We start from the raw sequence: 18323 nt of genomic DNA on the forward strand, positions 1-18323 counted from the left end.
TAGATTGGAGATCCCGGTTTTTTAACAAAAAATACAAAATAATTTTATATTTGTTTATAAGCAATGACAGAGAAAAACAAAAATTCAATTGAGAATTTAAAAAAACAACAAGTAAATACAAAATCCAAAGTCCACATTATGAGTAAATAGAAATATCTGCACATTTTGGGGGGTTTATATTCCCCTTAAGACAACCCCCCCACCCCACACTGATACATGGTGTTTGTAGAAGCAGCTTTTGCAGGTTTCAGTCTTTTAGGGGCACGTGATGCGTTATCACCTGTAGGTAATCCTCTCAAGCATGAGCAACAAAACGCAAGAACATACCTTTGCACTGGTGTCAGCGTGAATCACCGGTGGTGAAACATTTAAATGTAAATGCAGGAGAAGCCAATTTACATTTGGGCTAAGGTAAAGCCCCATCAGTGATCACCCATTATCTCCCCTTCCTTCCGTCAGCTTCAACTATGAATTAAAGGGTGGGGGGGAGAAGCAGAGGTACATGCCTGGTACCCCTACTACTGCTCCCCTAGTGCTCAGGGAGTAAAGTTGGCCATACACGGGCCGATTCTAGCTGCCAATATCAGTCCCTTAGACTGATTTGGCAGCTTATCGGCCCCTGTATGGGCACTAACGATGGGCCTGCCTGATTGACATCTGGCCTGGAATCGGGCAGATCTCGTTCAGGCAGGTTTAAAAATTAGTTGGATCGAGGACCACATCGGCTTGTTGATGAGGTCCCCGAACCGACGGACGCCTATACGCATTGTTCTGATTTGATCCAAATCAGCCCGATATCACCCACCTGTAGGTGGGGATATCGGGAGAAGATCCGCATGCTTGGCAACCTTGCCAATCAAGCGGATCTTAGCATGTTTGGCCAGCTTTTTATTTATTTTTTGGACCCCCAAAAAATGAGAACTGCTTAAAAACTGAAGTGTACAAACACTTAGAGAAAATCTGCCTAGATGACTGCAACAAAATGTCATATATATTACACAACTGCATAGAGGAACTGTTTAGTAAACATAGCTCATAGCCACTAGTGTATTATAACAAATAATGTTATGATGATATACATTGATGATACATTAAATACTTCATTCGGTCTCTTTGGTAACATTCAACCTTATGTAACAGGGATGCTTTTTTTTTCTTATTTCCTCTATTTTCTATTACAGGAAGGAATTTTTTCCCCTCTGGAGCAAATTAGAGAGGCATCAGATGGGGTTTTTTTGCCTTTCTCTGTATCAACTAGCAGTTAGGCAGGTTATATATAGGCATTATGGTTGAACATGATGGATTTTCAACCTAACTTACTATGTTACATTTCTCATGTAGTTTGTAAACTTGTTATAAAATACGGCCACAGTCATATATGCCAGTCTTCATATTTTAAGGTGTGGTACCACAATAACAATAACATGCCAACTAGCAATGGGTCCAGGAAAAACATTTTATTAAAATTAAACAAGAATCATATTATTGTATTAGTCATTACAGCCGCAAGAGGTTTAGGCTGAATTTATATTTAGACTGAGAGAAAAAATAAAGCTTGTCGCTTTGCTAGGAACTGTAAAAGCCACACCTGGTATATAACGATAATTAAAATGAAACCTGGGTTATGGAGGAAAAACCTCTTACTTTTAACTGAGTTCCCAAAAGATCCAGTCAATATATATATATATATATATATATATATATATCGTGGTGGGTACGGTTTTCCTTGCCTGGATTTTATAAGGCTACTTTACAGTAAGTACATGAAAATGCCTTCTCTTCAGAACATAATTCAAGTTTACAACAAAGCTGTATTTTTCTAATGCTATAGTCAAGAATTGGTCTAAACCTTGTCAGGGTCTCCCTTACCTAATAACACGGACAGAGTTACAGGATAACATCAGGGTAGCATTCAGTCACAGCGCACCTCCAAATTGTGGGATGGCACACGCGGCGGCGTGATTTCGGGAAATCGGCGAGGCAACTTCGGCGATTTGCTGAAATTGCGCCGCCGTGTGTGCCATCCCACCGGCGACTTACACTTTCGCCGGTGGGATGGCAGGTGATGGCAACTCGGTAAGATTAGTCGCCCGCGAACAGGGAGATTTGTCGCGGGCGACTAATCTCCCGTGTGCCAGAGCCCATTAGTGTATCTAGAAAAGTAAATATCAGTGCTTGGCCTTTATGTTGGACCTTTCCACCACAGCTCAAACCCTATTAAGTAAGCGGGAGGTGCCAGAAGCAGTTTAGAACATTTTACCTCCATATGAAGTTTTCAATTCTCCCTGTTTAATATCTTAGCAGGACATGATCAAGTAAAATCAAGCATTAGATGCTAAGCTTGTATGAGCAGGGCCCTCTGATCCCATAACCCCTGGTTATTAAATTTTTGTAAGGCCTCGTTTGTAATAAATTACTGCAAATTGATTGGCAACTTGCTTGCGCAGAATGAATAAATGCTTGAACAGGAGGGAAAAAGCCATTGGCCAAACACTCAGTGGTTAGATCTGTAAATGCCCCAAATCAGCCTAATTTGGCCTACAAAAGATACACTCTTTAAAAACCACACCAAAAAAAATGTTGGTCTTCCTGTGTACAATCTGCTTCAGTTTGAATAGATCGATTGTAATAAATAGAGTATATAGTGGTCTAACCTTAATACAATAAATCACAGTACAACTGAAACTTGTAGAGGGCATACATACAAATAAACAATTTGAGTTTTCCTATGGCACATGCGACTTCTGTGTACATTCAGGGAGAACCATGATGGTCACAGATAAGCATGATTTGCCTACGGCAGAGGGTATAGCTCACAAACATTAGTGAAATAAAGTGTGTATTCATTCAAACAAGGATGCACCAAACCTATATGCACCTATATTCATTTGAACAAATACCAGAAGATTTTTAAAACTTATTTCATTATTATTATTTATATATTTTTTTGTGTAGAAACAAAGTTTAGGTCCAGCTGTCACTCAAACAATTATTATAGCACTACTATACTATGATAGCAATTCAGCAGCAGAGTTATCCTGCTCCCCAAAGATCAGCAATTATATTTAACACAAAGAAAACATTTTTTTACCTGGGACATCAATTAATCTTTTATAAACGTTCAGGAAGGCAGCCTCTGCTTCTTTGCTTCTTTTACTTAATGCATCAATCTAAATATAACACAAAATACAAAACTCGGTTACTTGTCTCACAACTGTTTTTTACATTCTATTTTCTTTTTTAATACTTAAAATGAAAAGGACAATTACAGAATTTTGAGAGTATTTGAGAGCCCATGCCATCCCACCTGACAAACTGCTAGGCCCCAGTCAGTACAGAGCACAGAAGTCAGGTCACTGCCTGCTTTACACAATGTTTTACTATGGGAGGATAAAGTCTGCAAACTTTTACCCTAGAACACTTGTTGTTTTGCACAGAAAGGAGGAGTATGAATAAATCTGCCACATACGTCCCAACCTTAAAGAGATACTCACACCAGAAATGAAACCTTTTTACATCTATTATAACATTGTCTTCACATGAGATTTATAATTAAGCCATACAAGTATTTGCCTGATGCTTTTAAATTACCTATCTGATCCCCCATGTTCCTCTATAAGGGGGCTGCCATATTTATGCAGCAGTAAGCCGTTAGCATTAGAAGCTGTAACTGACAGGTTGAGAAGGAACAGTCAGGTTTAGGAACTTTAATTAACAATTACTTAGAAAAGCAGCACTATAAGTGAGAAATCATCAACAAAATCTAGGTAACTGTTAATGTACATTAATATTTCGAAGTGTAGTTTTTAAGGTATCGCGTTAAGCCTTACTGAAGAACACAGCAGTGTCCTCTGAACATAGCTTATAACACAAGACTTACAACATCAGCTTTCATGTTTTGGGAACATTTACATATGCCTTGACAATGTTATAAAATATATTTAGATACATAAAATATATTTAGATCTATATATCTTAGATTCAGAAGTCCTTTAACATAGAGGTGTCGCTCTGCAACAATTTTAAATGGTTTGCCAAACACTGATATCATAAAAGATTTTATCAGACACACACTGCTGTTAAGCATAGAATTTTCTAATATAAACAAGTTGGCTGGCAAAGAATGTACTGCAGGAAAAAATACTTCATCTTTAGCTAGATTTATGGATGTTTGTGGCTTCTATAGGACTAAACAAGATGGAAAAACCTAGACCTGAGTTGGCATTTCCAGTCCAGCTGAGTGCATTCCTGGTCAGAGTTCTGTCTCATAATAAAAATCCCAAATGAGGCACTCTGACCTAAGATATACCTTTACCAGCATTATTGAATTTCATAGAAAAACAAAGTAGAATAAATATGGTATTGAAAAGAGGCAGCATACTAAATATATAATGCACATGATCTAAAAATTTTAAATACTTTGCCCTTAAAACAAATGACCATGGAAATACTGGGACAAAATCTTGTATTTTCAAATAGAAAAAAAGCAATGATTTTGGCAATAGCATTGCTACCGTGAAAAAAGTCATAGAGTAGCAAATAATGTAGATTAAGCACACAAACATAAGCCTTCCATCGTTACAGTAACTATTAAATAGTACTTGCCTATTCAAGGTTTTGCGGCTGCCCGGAGTCTGTGTTTTAGGAAAGTGATTCACTCTGGTTTCTTAAGATGTTTCAGTGTACTAATTACAGCATGCAGATTTATTTCAATTGGATCTTGCTTTTAAAGAGATACAATCATACTATACTATATAATTTTGACTTTAACATACATTTTAACCGGTGTATTCAAAATCAATGTGCTGATCTTACAGGTGATGGTATAGGAAGGAATGGAAGTGTTTGTTCACCCTGCCCCCGTGATATCATTACATGGATATTTAGAGACAGCTCTGCACAAAATTCTCCAAAAAGTACTTCAAAAGCCTATGTTAAGAATTCTTTAAGAGAATTTTCAGATTAAATTTTATTTTTTACCCCTAAGTAAACATGCACCTATAAATTTATATTAGCAGGGTTAGCAGGGGATATTTGCCTTCAATTCAGGGCTGACTTTACCTTTCACTTTCTTGTACTTATGATATACAGACTAGCATGTTGATTTGGTGGTGGATCATTTTTACAATATATCGTACTTCTCATCCAGTACAAAAAAAGTCTCAAGATGTATCTGTCTCAACCCCCATAGCACTGTTTTCATGTGCAGTAATCAGCTGGACAGGAGAAGATCAGTGCACATGTGTGGGGAGTGTGGGGATCCATATGTGCTATATTTATTGGCAACTAATAATGGTTTGTAAAAAAGCTTAGAAAAGGGGTCTAAAGGTTAAATATTACTGAAAACAAAGAAATATATCTATATATACACATCTCTCTCCCTCTCTCTATAGATAAACATATATATATGTATGTATATCTTTATTTATAAAGCTCTATATATATATATATATATCAGCAAGGTATATCAATATCGATATGAGTTGAGGTCTTGGCATCAAAACAAAAGTGTTTTTATTGAAAGTCCAGTGTTTCTTCTGTCCCTGAGGAAGGTCACCTTATGTTACCAAAATGTATGGCAATGCAATTAACATCCTGTTTTTTGGGGAGTAGCAGGAAGACGGCTCTTACAACCCTGATTTTACCTGTTTCTTAAAGTGCAGCCTGGCTTGAGCTGCCCATACTTGCCCAGATTTGGTTGAGAAGTTTGTCTGTTTTTTTTTTTTTTTTTAACCACACTGCCTGACTGTCTAGACATACTCAAGGGAAAAGTTTTAATAGACAGGGCTGTGACCCTATTAGAAAATGTCATCAGCTGGGCGGGTGGATGGGACATTGGCAGATGAGAAAATGAGAGTAGCCAAAGATCCACCCCCTATCGGCTTAGATCTTGCTTGGGTCATTAGATCAAATAAATGGAACAGTGCTATGTGGCCAAGTGGTTGTCACCCACTCTTACATTGTTCCTAATGTATAACAAATGTGTGTTATTTTATACCCGATAGAAGTTAGCTTAGGGTGCAGGATTCTTCTTTACTTTTTTTTTTTAACAAGAGCTCAATGAATAGGCTTGCTACAAATATAATTTTTATCTATTGTGTTAAGTAAGAATAATCTTTGTTTTTCGTTATTTCTTGCACTAGACAAAAAAAGACCACCTTTACTTCAGCACTTTAGGTTCTAGAAAGTCACTGTCTTCAGAGAAGAAGTGAGCAATACAAATGACCAGTCCATCAAAAAGTCCTCTCTATAATGGGTTGATCCTTATTTTGAAACCCAACAAAGGCTGAAGCTGAGTCTTTGTTGTTCAATAATTCAAATTACTCTGTTTACAGGGGGAAAGAGTGATTGACTTTAGGAACAAACAAAACATTTGTCCAGTAATGTTTACAAAGAAAATAAAAATGTAAATATATTTTATTTCATTAAAAATGCAGGCAGAAGACTTTGTAACACAAGTCCTGCACATTGTGCAACTAAAATTAAGCAACTGTGTATATAGCTATATACTACCCTTTTACGGTCATCTTAAGTTTTAGTTACCCAAGCCTTACATGACAGTGTTTACCTTTTTAAGAGAATCTTCCACGTTACTATGAAAGCATTCACATCTATTAGTGACCTTTTTTTAGTGTTAATCTTCCTTTAAATCCTATGTAAAACTGCAGGAAGAGAAACTGTATGGAAGTGATGATATATGACTTTAAACCTAAGAAAGGTTTACAATTTGTAATCTGAAAAAAGAAAGCTTGAAAGCAGTTTGAAGAGAGCACACTTAATGAGATTCAATTAGTGCAGGCATCATATTTCAATCTGACCCCTTGTGATCTGTACACAGCCCTCAAAGTGAAATATTACCGCTCTCACCCTAGATATACCAGCTTACATATAGACTTACACATTTGTCTGTGCAAACTTATCTTGTATAAACACATGTCTGAGAGCTATGTGCAGTTCAAATAGCCCTGGCTTACTCATCCGCTCTTCATTTATATGCACTCAGCTTATGCGTATGCCACGTAGCTAGGATCACACTTTCTATGTTCTGTAGTAAAGCCTGGCGTTCAAAAACTGCAGGTAAAATACAGATGTGTAGGAGTTAAGGAACAGGCTAAAAATACTCCTTAAAACAATATTGTACTGACAATTGGGGAATTTAAAGGCAATAAAACTAAAATGGCAAGTGACCTCCTATGTCTGCGAGTTTTTATTTGAACATTTTTGCTCAGTAAAGCTAAGTCAGCATTTTAACCATTTGTTATAACATGGTTACAGGGCCATTGTTGGTTTTTTGTTTTTTGTGCACACTTTTAAAAACCGAATACAGTGAAGTTGGTGGGTCAGAAAAAATATAAAACCATTTGTGTGTGAGCACTCGTGCACAACCTAGAGGAATATTGTACAGGTACAGCATCTGTTATAAAGAATGCTTGGGAGTTGGGATTTTTTGGATAAGGGATCTTTTATAACATGAATCAAACCCTAAGTCTGCCAGAAACCATTTAAACATTAAATAAACCAAAAATGATTGTTTTGGCATCAATATGGATTTAGTTATCCTCTAGTAAATAGCACTGTTTTATTAATACAGAAAAAAGGGAAATCATTAAAAAAAAAATTTGAAGTAATTGCTTAAAATGGAAGATGACCTTCCCATAATGTTGAGCTTTCTGGATAGCATTAGTATATGGGGTTAGTTTTCTGTCTACTTGTTATACTACTTTTCCTCCACAAAGCAAGTTGTGTTACAGCTTTCACGCTTATTATTACATTAATATATGCCATTAAATAAAGTGCTCTTTGTAGAACAACCTGCATCAACCTCCAGAATAACCCAACTTTGTAAAATATATGCAAAACAAAACCACAGACAATATAATTATTAGTCAATAAAATAAGCCCCTTTCTTCCTTATGCTAGAAGGCAGCAACTATAAAAGAAAGGAAACTGCCCACAGCCACATTCATTTGTGTCTACCAAAGCAGTGACAAATTAGAGCCCCCTGTGGCTCCATGGGAAACCAACACAAACACTAGCTAGCAAGGCTTTTACTAGATTAGAATAATGTAAATCTTGCTTCCCAAGCTTCAGGTACCACCGCTCTAGCTTCTATTATTACAGCCCAAACAGTTCACCTTACTGTCTCTTAAATGACATATATATTGTGGAGAAAGCAGCTAGATTCAGCCTACGAATACCACTTCGCCTCTCCTGTCCTTAACTCACCCCACAGCTTTCAGCAAAACTGTGCAAAATGATGTTCCTCCTCCTCCTCCTTCAGGCTGGGAAACCTTAGTGCTGTGCTATCTCTAATTATTTGCATCCAAGCCCCCCTCCCCCCATGTTAAGTCAACCATTTGATTCTTAGTCCCTGCCACTTCTATGGTGACCCCAAATCTCTTAATAAAGCAGAGTCCCAGAAAATTAGTTGAATAAGAAAAATTATAACAGCATGATGAAATAAATAACATGACATTATTCTTTTGGTTTCCATAGCGAAACATGAAAATCCAACCCCCACCCGTGTCGTATGCACTCAGTTTCACACTTAGAACCCAGCTACTGAATTCCATGTGCTTATGTGTAATGGTTGTGAAAAAACATCTCTTCAAGGGTCTGGCAGCAGCAAATATATTCCCCTCTACAGCATAATATCCATGGAGTTGCAAACAGCAGATGATCTAGAAGAGGTTAACTCTCGAGGAGCTGGCGCCTCTCCAGCCTTTGTAGAAGAATCCCTACTAATGTGAGAGCACAAAGCCGAGTTGAGGCCAGCCGTGATTAATAGACTGCTGAATACGCTCCTTTCCACGCACACACACACTTTTCATTCCCCTGCTTCCATAGATCATGGACTTATCCTCAAAATATCTGACTGAAATTGAATTTGGCTTCTCTCTCAACCGTTCATTTCCTATGTTATGCAAGGTTATATCCTTTTCTGCATGAGCAGAACCAAACCAGCTGCAGCTCAGGAGAAGAAAATATGTTTTCAATTATGGAGTTGGCCTGAAAACAGAATGGTAGATCTGAGAGAGTCCTTAATAGAGCTATCATTGAGTGAACCTGCTAGACAAATCCTATTAATTGGGTGTTTAGCCTTACACAGGGAACCTTTGATAGAGCAAGCGCGTTGTACCTGGCAAGCTACACCTTTATATCACAGGAAGCTAACCGACAAGCTTCCTCAGCTGGATAAACCATTGACATTAAAAAGAGGGGCTAATAAAAAAAATTGATTCAAAAATATAAATATTCACATCAAGATAGGCACCAATGTATAGTGCAGAGTTATATGAGATTATTGATCCTTAACGGGTTGCATGATTCTGAAAAGAAACAGTGAACATTAGAGGTTCTCCCTACATTAAAGAAGCAAAGTTAGGGGTAAGTACATATCCACTATGCTAGGTATATTGGGAATGCAAGCCAGAAGACTAGAACAGCTGATACAGACTTTTACCTGTGGGTGGATTTGGCCTCAATTTACAGACACTGCAAACATTTTGATTATAAGGATTTATGTTTTTCATGAGTGTATACACAATACAGGGTGTGAGGGTTTCCCTCCTATGACTGTAGCTGCATGTACACTGTCTACACACAAGGCCACAACAAGCCATTCTACAGCTCATTATATCGACAAGTACTTCTGGTCTACATATGGAGGATTTAGGGAGAACACAAAATAGACAGCGACAAATATGGATGCTTCTATAAATACTACTATTTGATAAATACGAATCAAAATGATAAAAAATTGTGTTTGGATTGGAAAGCACTGTATGTCCTACAGTAATACAGGAGCACTTGTTCCTTTGCATTATTCTAATTTTCTGTGCTTCACAATAGGTTGTGTAAATGTGTAATGTGTTTGGTAGATATCTAACATTTTCTGCTGGCCGTCTATTAAAATGCAAATATATGATTTGTTGCTGTGGATTATTGCACCAGGGCAAAGTTTCTGCATTTTATTACATATGGGGGTTACAGTCCTACTACTAAGTAACTGCTCAACCAGAGTAATTTATTGGTAGCTGCTCAACAGTCTATTAGTAAATAATTCCTCATTGCAATAAATATATGTTTCGGAAGCATGGTCAGTGGTTCAAGTGGGACAGGATGCTGTGAGATTTGATAAACTACATCCAAATACATGGGGTGAAGTTACCAAATTCCAGAGTTTTAACTTTCTGTGTTTCTGTGCAACCCACCACCCAGTGTACACTCTGCTCTGTCCAGTGACCAAAAGGACCATAGCCTAGAGAGTGCAGAAGGATTGGGTTACCATAGATTAGAGGTTCTGGGTCACTGTGCTGGGGGCCAGTCAGATTGGCTTTGCCTAGATATGCTTTTATTTGCGGACGCTGAACAAATAGATATGGTTTTAAAGAATTTTCTCTTTTGGTTGCTGTTACCCCTTTAAGTAAAGGCAATGTTTTCAGTTGTACCTGTAATCCCATTCACGTATACGCGGCGCCGCGTTTTCCCCCATGATCGCGGAAGTTTCCTCTCAAGGCAACTTCCGCGATTTCGATTTACATTCTCGCCGGTGGGATGGCATTCGGGGAGATTAGTCGCCCGTGAAAAGGGAGATTTGTCACGGGCGACTAGTCTCCCCGTGTGCCAGAGCCCTTAGGGCTAAAATCCATGGGAGATTTTGATCTAATTTTGTGGGTCAAATCTTGTTCTGCAACGGCAAACAACACCTTGAGATTGTGTAGGATCCTACAAAACCTGATCTCCATAGGCTGTAATGTAGTTGGATCAGATAAAGTCAACTGGTGTGATTTGTTCCTGCATCTACATCCGACAGTCAATGTATATCAATGAGAGAAAAAAAGTCTGGCAGACATGTTGGATGCAGACGTAACTAGCATGCAGCGTTCCCTTCCAACAGGTGCGTGCTGGATCCTTTCATGTAGTTTACACATCAGATTTTCGTATATTATATTTTGACCCATGCAACTACATCAAACTTATAGGATGCACTTAGTTGATCCAACACCATCCGATAAAATCTCCTTGAAGTTTAAATGATCATATGTTCTCTAGGTTGACACCACTGCTAAAAATTGGATCCCGAGGCCTGCACAAGCCAATTGCTTATAGGTAAGATAAGATCATCTGCCCCAAAATAAATGTACCAAAAACGGTACAAATAATTTTGGTATCTGTACGGTTAGTTTACCACAGGCTTGGCATTAAACCTTTCACTGCCAGAGTTTATCAGGGTTTAATTGCACTAAAAGGAAGTATTTTGCTAGGAAATGTGTTCATCCAAAAGCGTAACCATAAACCTGGATATGTAGGTACAGATTTGGAACCTCTTATATAGAATGTTCGAGACTTGGGGGTTTCTGGATAAGGGATCTTTCTGTAATTTAGATCACCATACCTTGAGTCTACTAAATCATTTAAACATTAAATAAACCCAATTGCCTCCAATAAGGATAGATTATATCTTAGCTTAAATCAAGCACAAGGCACTGTTTCATTACTACAGAGGAAAAGGAAATCATTTTTAAAAAAAAAATTGAATTTCTTGTAACAGCCTTCCTGTAATTTGGAGCCTTCTGGATAATGGGTTTCCAGATAAGGGATGCTATACCAGTACTATGTTTTTTACAGGATGTTACATTCCCTCCTGAAGAGACAGTACCTAAATAGTTAGCGGTTTAAGGGTTAAAACACTCTTCAAAGGTTTAAGAAATTAATAGATTTTCTTACCTCTGCTTGGAAACTCTTTAATAACGGAGCTACCTGTTTGCGCAAGTCCTGTAACAAAGAGAAGAGATAATGAGAGCGGTTAAGCAAGCAAATCACATTGGCTCTTACACATACTATACTGTGAGATAGAAGCAACTGAAGAAAAGAACAGCTATGAACGTATCGCATTGACTTCTATATATGTTTTTCCACAGCCCATAAAAGTTACTTGCATTTACAGAAATAGCCTGCGTGCCAGTATATCCAATACATGCATACTATAGATGTCATAGGAGAAGTGATTCAAAACATCCCTCAAACAGTAAGGCTGATGGCAGTAAAATTACTTTTGTTACTAATCCAGTCAAACTGTAAAATAGCAGGCCATGTTTAGACCTTGGCAGCTTTAATTCTCACAGGGCAGTCCTTCATTTCCAGTTCTATTTTAAAGTAGAGCTCCAGCCAAATGGAATTTTTTCTCCCTTCTGGCAGGGTAACAATGTTCAATGAGAGTCTGTAAAACCTTTACAAATGCAGAAAAGCTCACATTGAAGATGGCTGCATGGAGGCTGCCCATCCTGCTTTCTATGCTTTAAGTCTGGTTGTGAAAAATGAATTTGTTGATTTAATCCTCTTGAATAATTCTATTATGCTGTATATAGTGCCTGGTCTTTGAGGATGAAACAGGTAAAATTTTCATTAGGGTGCAGATACATAAAGGTACTAGTGGCAGCTACTTGTCACGCCTACTAAAATAGACAATGCTGATCATTTACTAATAATTGTCTCTATGAGTGTTGAGCCATGAAAAAGTAGCTGCTACTAGTAGCTCTATGTGTCTTCACCCTAAAGGTTTAGCAGTCTTCTGTTAACATCTGCAGCCAAGCATGGCACCGCAGGGAATTTTGCTGCCAGAATCATCTCCTTCCTTTGCGTGCCATAGATTATAATTGAGTGTCAATACCATAGATTTTGCAAAGTGGCACAAATTTAACGTTTTTGGATTAGCTAATTTAAGATCACAAGTTTCCAGATGCTAAACCAGAGAATTAAACAATGAAACAAGACAAGCTTTCTTTAATTCTTGCAACCTGTGACAGTATGTATGTATGTATAACTTTATTTATAAAGCGCCACAAGGGTACCCAGCACTGTACAATCTTACAGAATACAAAATTACACACAGGGAGGACAAGTGATATAATAAATAAATACAATAAATATATATATATATATATATATATATATATATATATATATATAAGTGTCATGTGGTATGAGACACAGTAGGAAGGAGGTCCCTGCCCCATAGAGCTTACATTCTAAGTGGTTGGGTAAAATACAGGCACAAACTGGAAGGTAAGAGTGCACCAGGTATGGGCATTTGCCCTGAAGCGCAGGACTGGGCAAAATAATGTTTTAGTGCTCCAGAAGGTAACAGCTGAGCTTTTTCTTAAAGAGAATGGGTGAGTGTTACCTACGGAGGGATTCAGGGATAGAGTTCCAGAGGTAAGGAGCAGCAAGATAGAAAGGTTCAAGACGAGAGAGCGCAGTGGGTGTGGATGGTGTAAAAAGACGGAGGCTCTGAGAGGAGCGGAGGAGACGACAGTGGTTATAAAGACCTCACACAACGAATGGTACTATAATGCTGCAGTTCTCAACACTTTCCAAAAGAGATCAATCACCCTGCCATATACAATTAAAGGGTCACTAGGGGGAATCAATATTTAGGTGGTGTTCAATTGTACATCCCTTGGACAACCAAAACAGTCGATATTGGGGTCGGACTCCTAATCCCATGGCTGCAATCTGCTAACTTGACCTTTTAGCAATATTAGCCATCTACGCCACCAAATGTAAACCTAATGCATATGAAACCTCCTGGGAAAAAATACTGTGCATGGTGGGGGTTGGGGCAGGTATTCAAAGATTGCAGTTTTTTTACATTTCCATTGTTCCATAAATGTACCCCCTTAATACTGTATAATGTAGGAGAAAGATAGTAAAGGTATGGAACCAGTTATCCAGAATGCTTTGGATAAGGGGTCTTTCTGTAATTTGGACATCCTACCTTAAGTCTACTAAAAAAAATAATAAACTGTAAATAAACCCAATAGTATTGTTTTGGTTCCAATAAGGATTAATTATATCTTAATTAGGATCAAGTACAAGGTACAGTTTTATTATCACAGAGAAAAAGGAAATCAAGTTGAAAAATTAGAATTGTTTGCTTATAATGGAGTCTATGGGAGATGGCCTTTCTGTAAATCGTAACTTTCTAGATAATAGGTTTCCGGATAAGGGGTCCAATATCTGTATAACACCCAAATGATCACCAGATTTTGGGATCTGTCAAACTTAAATGAAACAAAAATGCCTCTGACTGCAGTTGCTGCTGAGCCCCAACTCCAACAGTGCCAAATGCTGTCATATTGTGGTGAGAACTATAATACAGCCATAGCTAATAGTGAGAAAGCATTAACTGCAGTCGTATTATTCTGGTTCCAAACACAGGCTCAGCCAGCAGACTCTCTAGTTCATAGCTTCAACTATCATGTGATTCTCACTCTAAACTGGCAGCTACAAATGAAGTTACACATAATTTAAGCTCCCAATTAACTATTTAATAGAACCCACGGGAGCATCAATTGTGTAATGATGCCAGTAATCAATACTAAATGCAGCATAAACCCTCCCTGAATACACATCCTTAGCGAGCAGCTACTAAGAATTGCTGGATTTAAAAATATCCCTCAATTGTTCCAGCACCTAAAGAGAGTGCAGAGACGTTCAACTAAACTGGTAAAGGGGATGGAAGATTTAAACTATGAGGTTAGACTGTCACGGTTGGGGTTTTCTTCTCTGGAAAAGGGGCGCTTGTGAGAGGACATGATTACCCTGTACAAGTACATTAGAGGGGATTATAGGCAGATGAGGGGGTGTTCTTTTTTCCCCATAAAAATGATCAATGCACCAGAGGCCCCCCCCCTTTAGATTAGAGGAACAGAGCTTCCATTTGAAGCAGCGTAGGTGGTTTTTCCCAGTGAGGGCAGTGAGGTTGGGGAATGCCCTTCCTAGTGATGTTGTAATGGCAGATTCTGTTAATGCCTTTAAGAGGGGCCTGGATGAGTTCTTGGACAAACAGTATCCAAGGCTATTGTGATACTAATATCTACAGTTAGTATTAGTAGTTGTATATATATAGTTTATGTATGTGAGTGTATAGATAGGTCAGTAAAGGTTTGTGTGTGCTGGGTTTACTTGGAAGGGTTGAACTTGATGGATCTGGTCTTTTTTTCAACCCTATGTAATTATTTAACTATATATTCCTGTCTGATACTGACAGTCATCCACTATTAGTTCACAGGAGCTTATTTATAACAATGAAGTTAGAGAACCTAAGTGGGCCAAATCAGGTTGCTATAATTGTTTACCGCCCCCCCCCCCCGAACCAATGACCTGATGTAATCATCAGCTTAGGGAATTTGAAACCTCGCTTATAGATATTATCTAAGTGTCATTCAGAAAATAGAGAGTTAGTTGAAACTGCACATCCTGCGCCAGCTGTAACAAACTTTTTGCCAAGCTGCAAAACTCTTCCTATACTTTGTAATTAATCACTACAGATTTTCTTTCCTCCATTTGACCTAACAGCAGTGCCGCCTTTAAAAATAGAAGTGTAGCCTTAAAACGCATTTACCAGGTACATTTCTGTGTACTGGAGTGATAAATAAAAAATACCTTGAACTGCATAAGCTTGCAGCGTTACTGAAATTCTCGTTCACAGATCTTGTGAAAATTCCATTAGCTTTAATTATTCACTAGCAGGAGATGTAGATTACTCTTCTTGACCTATTTCTCAGAGCAATGATTAAACAGAAGTATCGTGCGATTGCACGTAAGCCAACTCAGGGTGCTCAGGTGAATATAGGCTGATGCGGGAGATATAAATCAGACAGTGTGCAATGAGAGCGCTGCAATGCCATGGTGTAAGTGGATTGCATAGGTATCTCTTTCTTCTCGGGTGTTTGTCTTTCTAATACAACTGCAACTTGAAATATAATCAAGACATCACATATACAATTTTTATTAGAGAGACTTTCTAGACGTACATGCAGAAATCTGCATTACAATAGCGACCTTTCCTACACAAGTCCCCTCAAAAGGTAATAGAAGTGCCAATTAAAGACTGCAAATTTGCACCAGCCTGGTGTCATTTATTGACATTACTATCTTCAAAACACCTACATTTAATTTAGATTTCCTATAACTTTGCCCATGCTAGGCGAATGATAAACTACCCGCATTGCTTGTTAAATCTCCTCCTTCAGATGTAGAGCAATTATAATTCCAAGCATCGCTGGGCATAACAACACAATGTATCCATTAAATAGAAATCCATTTTACACTCTTCTGCCAAGGAAGACACATGAATACGGAAAGTTTTTTTTTTTTTTTTTTTTAATAGTGCAACAGCCTTATTAATGCATCTAAAGCCTATATTACTGGACCCTGGGATTTAAAGACCCACAGACTCTCACTTTTCTGCCTTCAGGCAGTGTCAGCCTCTATAGATATTCATAACACTGCATATGTCATAATTTTGGGTGGAATTAAGAAAACTATTGTTATTGTGAAAAGAAAGATGTTTAAGGGGGCATAAAAATGAAGTCCTGCAAATTTTTCAAAGGGATCTCTGGACCTTAAATAGTCCTTTGACATTTGCAAACTACAATTCCCAGGAGTCCCTTTCAGATGACATAGGGCCTATAGCCCCAGCATGTCCAAAAAATAATCTCAGTGCATTGGTCCCTTTCAAATACAGATACATAAGGGGACTTAAATCATAAAAAATATAATGTAATCACTCTGGAGAGTATTATTTCTATGTGCCTTTCTATTTTCTGCACTGTTGGTCCTGGCTATATGTACCATGAAATAATACAGCATTAATTAGCTCTTTTTCAAGGCTAAAATTCCCCTAAATTCCTTTCATATAATTAACAGAATTCTGATGAAAAATCCCAAAAGCATGCAAGGTGTTGTGGCAATTGGCTGGAGGACCACTGACTAATGTTTCAATGGTAGAATGGGCTTCATTTTTTATGTTTTTTTTTTTAATTATTTTGCCTTATGTTTAGCAGCTTGTAAAGCAGAGAATGTAAATTGCCGGTGGGATGGTATGTGCATTGCTTCAGTCACCCGAAGTTGCCTCACAAGGAAACGTCGGGCGACTTCAGGAAAAGAAATAAGCGCTGCTTATGCCATCCCACCGGCAATTTCGGGGAGATTAGTCGCCCGTAGTAGTGATAGCTTCTCCATTATCTGCTATGCAACCTGTGCCTTTTTCAGCTTTGAATGGCTGCCCCCATGGCTACTTAGCAGCTTATTTATATAAAATATAGTAGTGTTTCTGAAGCAAACACACCAGTTTTACCAATATAGGGCAACTGTACATATTATTTTAATTAACTTAAAACTCAAAATTTTTGGCGTTATTGTTCCTTTAAAGTAAGGCCTATTCATATTTAGTTCTACTTACCTATACTCATTTGCTTAGTTTATATACTATACTACACTCAACTCAGTTTTAGTATATATAACGTATCAGTTGTATAGCAGCAGTATTAAAAGAATGCTAATGGAGAGTATTTCCCTTTAACTGTGACTATGTTTTGGGAAACATCTGAATAACATTAAAAACTTTTTTTTTTTCTTTTTTTTTTAAAGTACACCTTAATGTCAAAGGGAAAAAAACAAAATATCAGTTGTGTCACAGCTTTAAAAAGGTTGTGTTACAGGTACAAAAAGCTTTAGGCCCTGTTAGAGAATGGTAGTCTGTGCATAAATCCCAATTTAGGTGACTGTTTCCTTGAAAATGTCTAAACTGAGTTATCATAATGAAGCGCTGTAGCGTTATTTCTTTATCTACATGATGCCGATTACCGAGCCAGACAAATGAATGTGCCATTTCCTGACAATCAGCGTGGAAGGGAAACCAGCAGAGCCAGGATTCCTGATGCATTTCTTCACTTCTTTGAACATGAGCCATTATGCACACCCACCAAAGATTAGCAAATACCATTCACTTATCAAGGTCTAATTGAAATGCCCTTCTGATAGGTTGTCTGCTGCCGGAGACAAGACCGGACAGAAGGGCATTTTTTATTTAAACAAAATATCTTTAATTGCTGGGGGGTGGGCGGCAAAAACGTAGCAGGTACTTGAACTCCCAGGCAATTGCGTGGTTGTTACTAAAAGGCGGTAATCATAGAAAACAGTTGTAAGCAAAGCATGTCCTACACAGCTCTGCATACAGATAGGAACTATTACTTTTGTGCTGCAAAAAAAAAAAACCCTTTCTCATCTGTTGTACACCTTTATTTTGCCAACACTTGGACATTTTTATCCAGTCAAAATTATGGAAATTACCACCAGCTGTTGTATATCCTTAACCACTGTTTGAAATTAACTACATTCACTCTGCAGCCTAGCAACTGAACTACGATTTCCAGCATGCCTGCTGGGAGCTGTATTTGTATCTGACAGCCTAAACACACAGCCATTCATAAAACTAAAAACACGAAGACTAAACATACAGGGCCGGGCAGCGA

At 38.0% G+C, this 18323-nt stretch overlaps 1 protein-coding gene across 4 annotated transcripts in view; it reads right to left on the bottom strand.

The window, feature by feature from the left end:
* cux1 (cut like homeobox 1) overlaps positions 1–18323 on the bottom strand; it is a 196784-nt gene that overhangs the window by 119905 nt on the left and 58556 nt on the right. For all 4 annotated transcript variants that reach the window (XM_031896763.1, XM_031896762.1, XM_031896761.1 and 1 more), the window contains exons 3-4: positions 11731–11778; positions 3092–3170 (exon numbers count right to left, since the gene is read on the bottom strand). In XM_031896763.1, the coding sequence (XP_031752623.1) occupies positions 3092–3170; positions 11731–11778 (127 nt within the window). The remainder of the gene's footprint in view (positions 1–3091; positions 3171–11730; positions 11779–18323) is intronic.

Source organism: Xenopus tropicalis, chromosome 2, assembly GCF_000004195.4.
Source record: "Xenopus tropicalis strain Nigerian chromosome 2, UCB_Xtro_10.0, whole genome shotgun sequence".
Taxonomy (NCBI): domain Eukaryota; kingdom Metazoa; phylum Chordata; class Amphibia; order Anura; family Pipidae; genus Xenopus; species Xenopus tropicalis.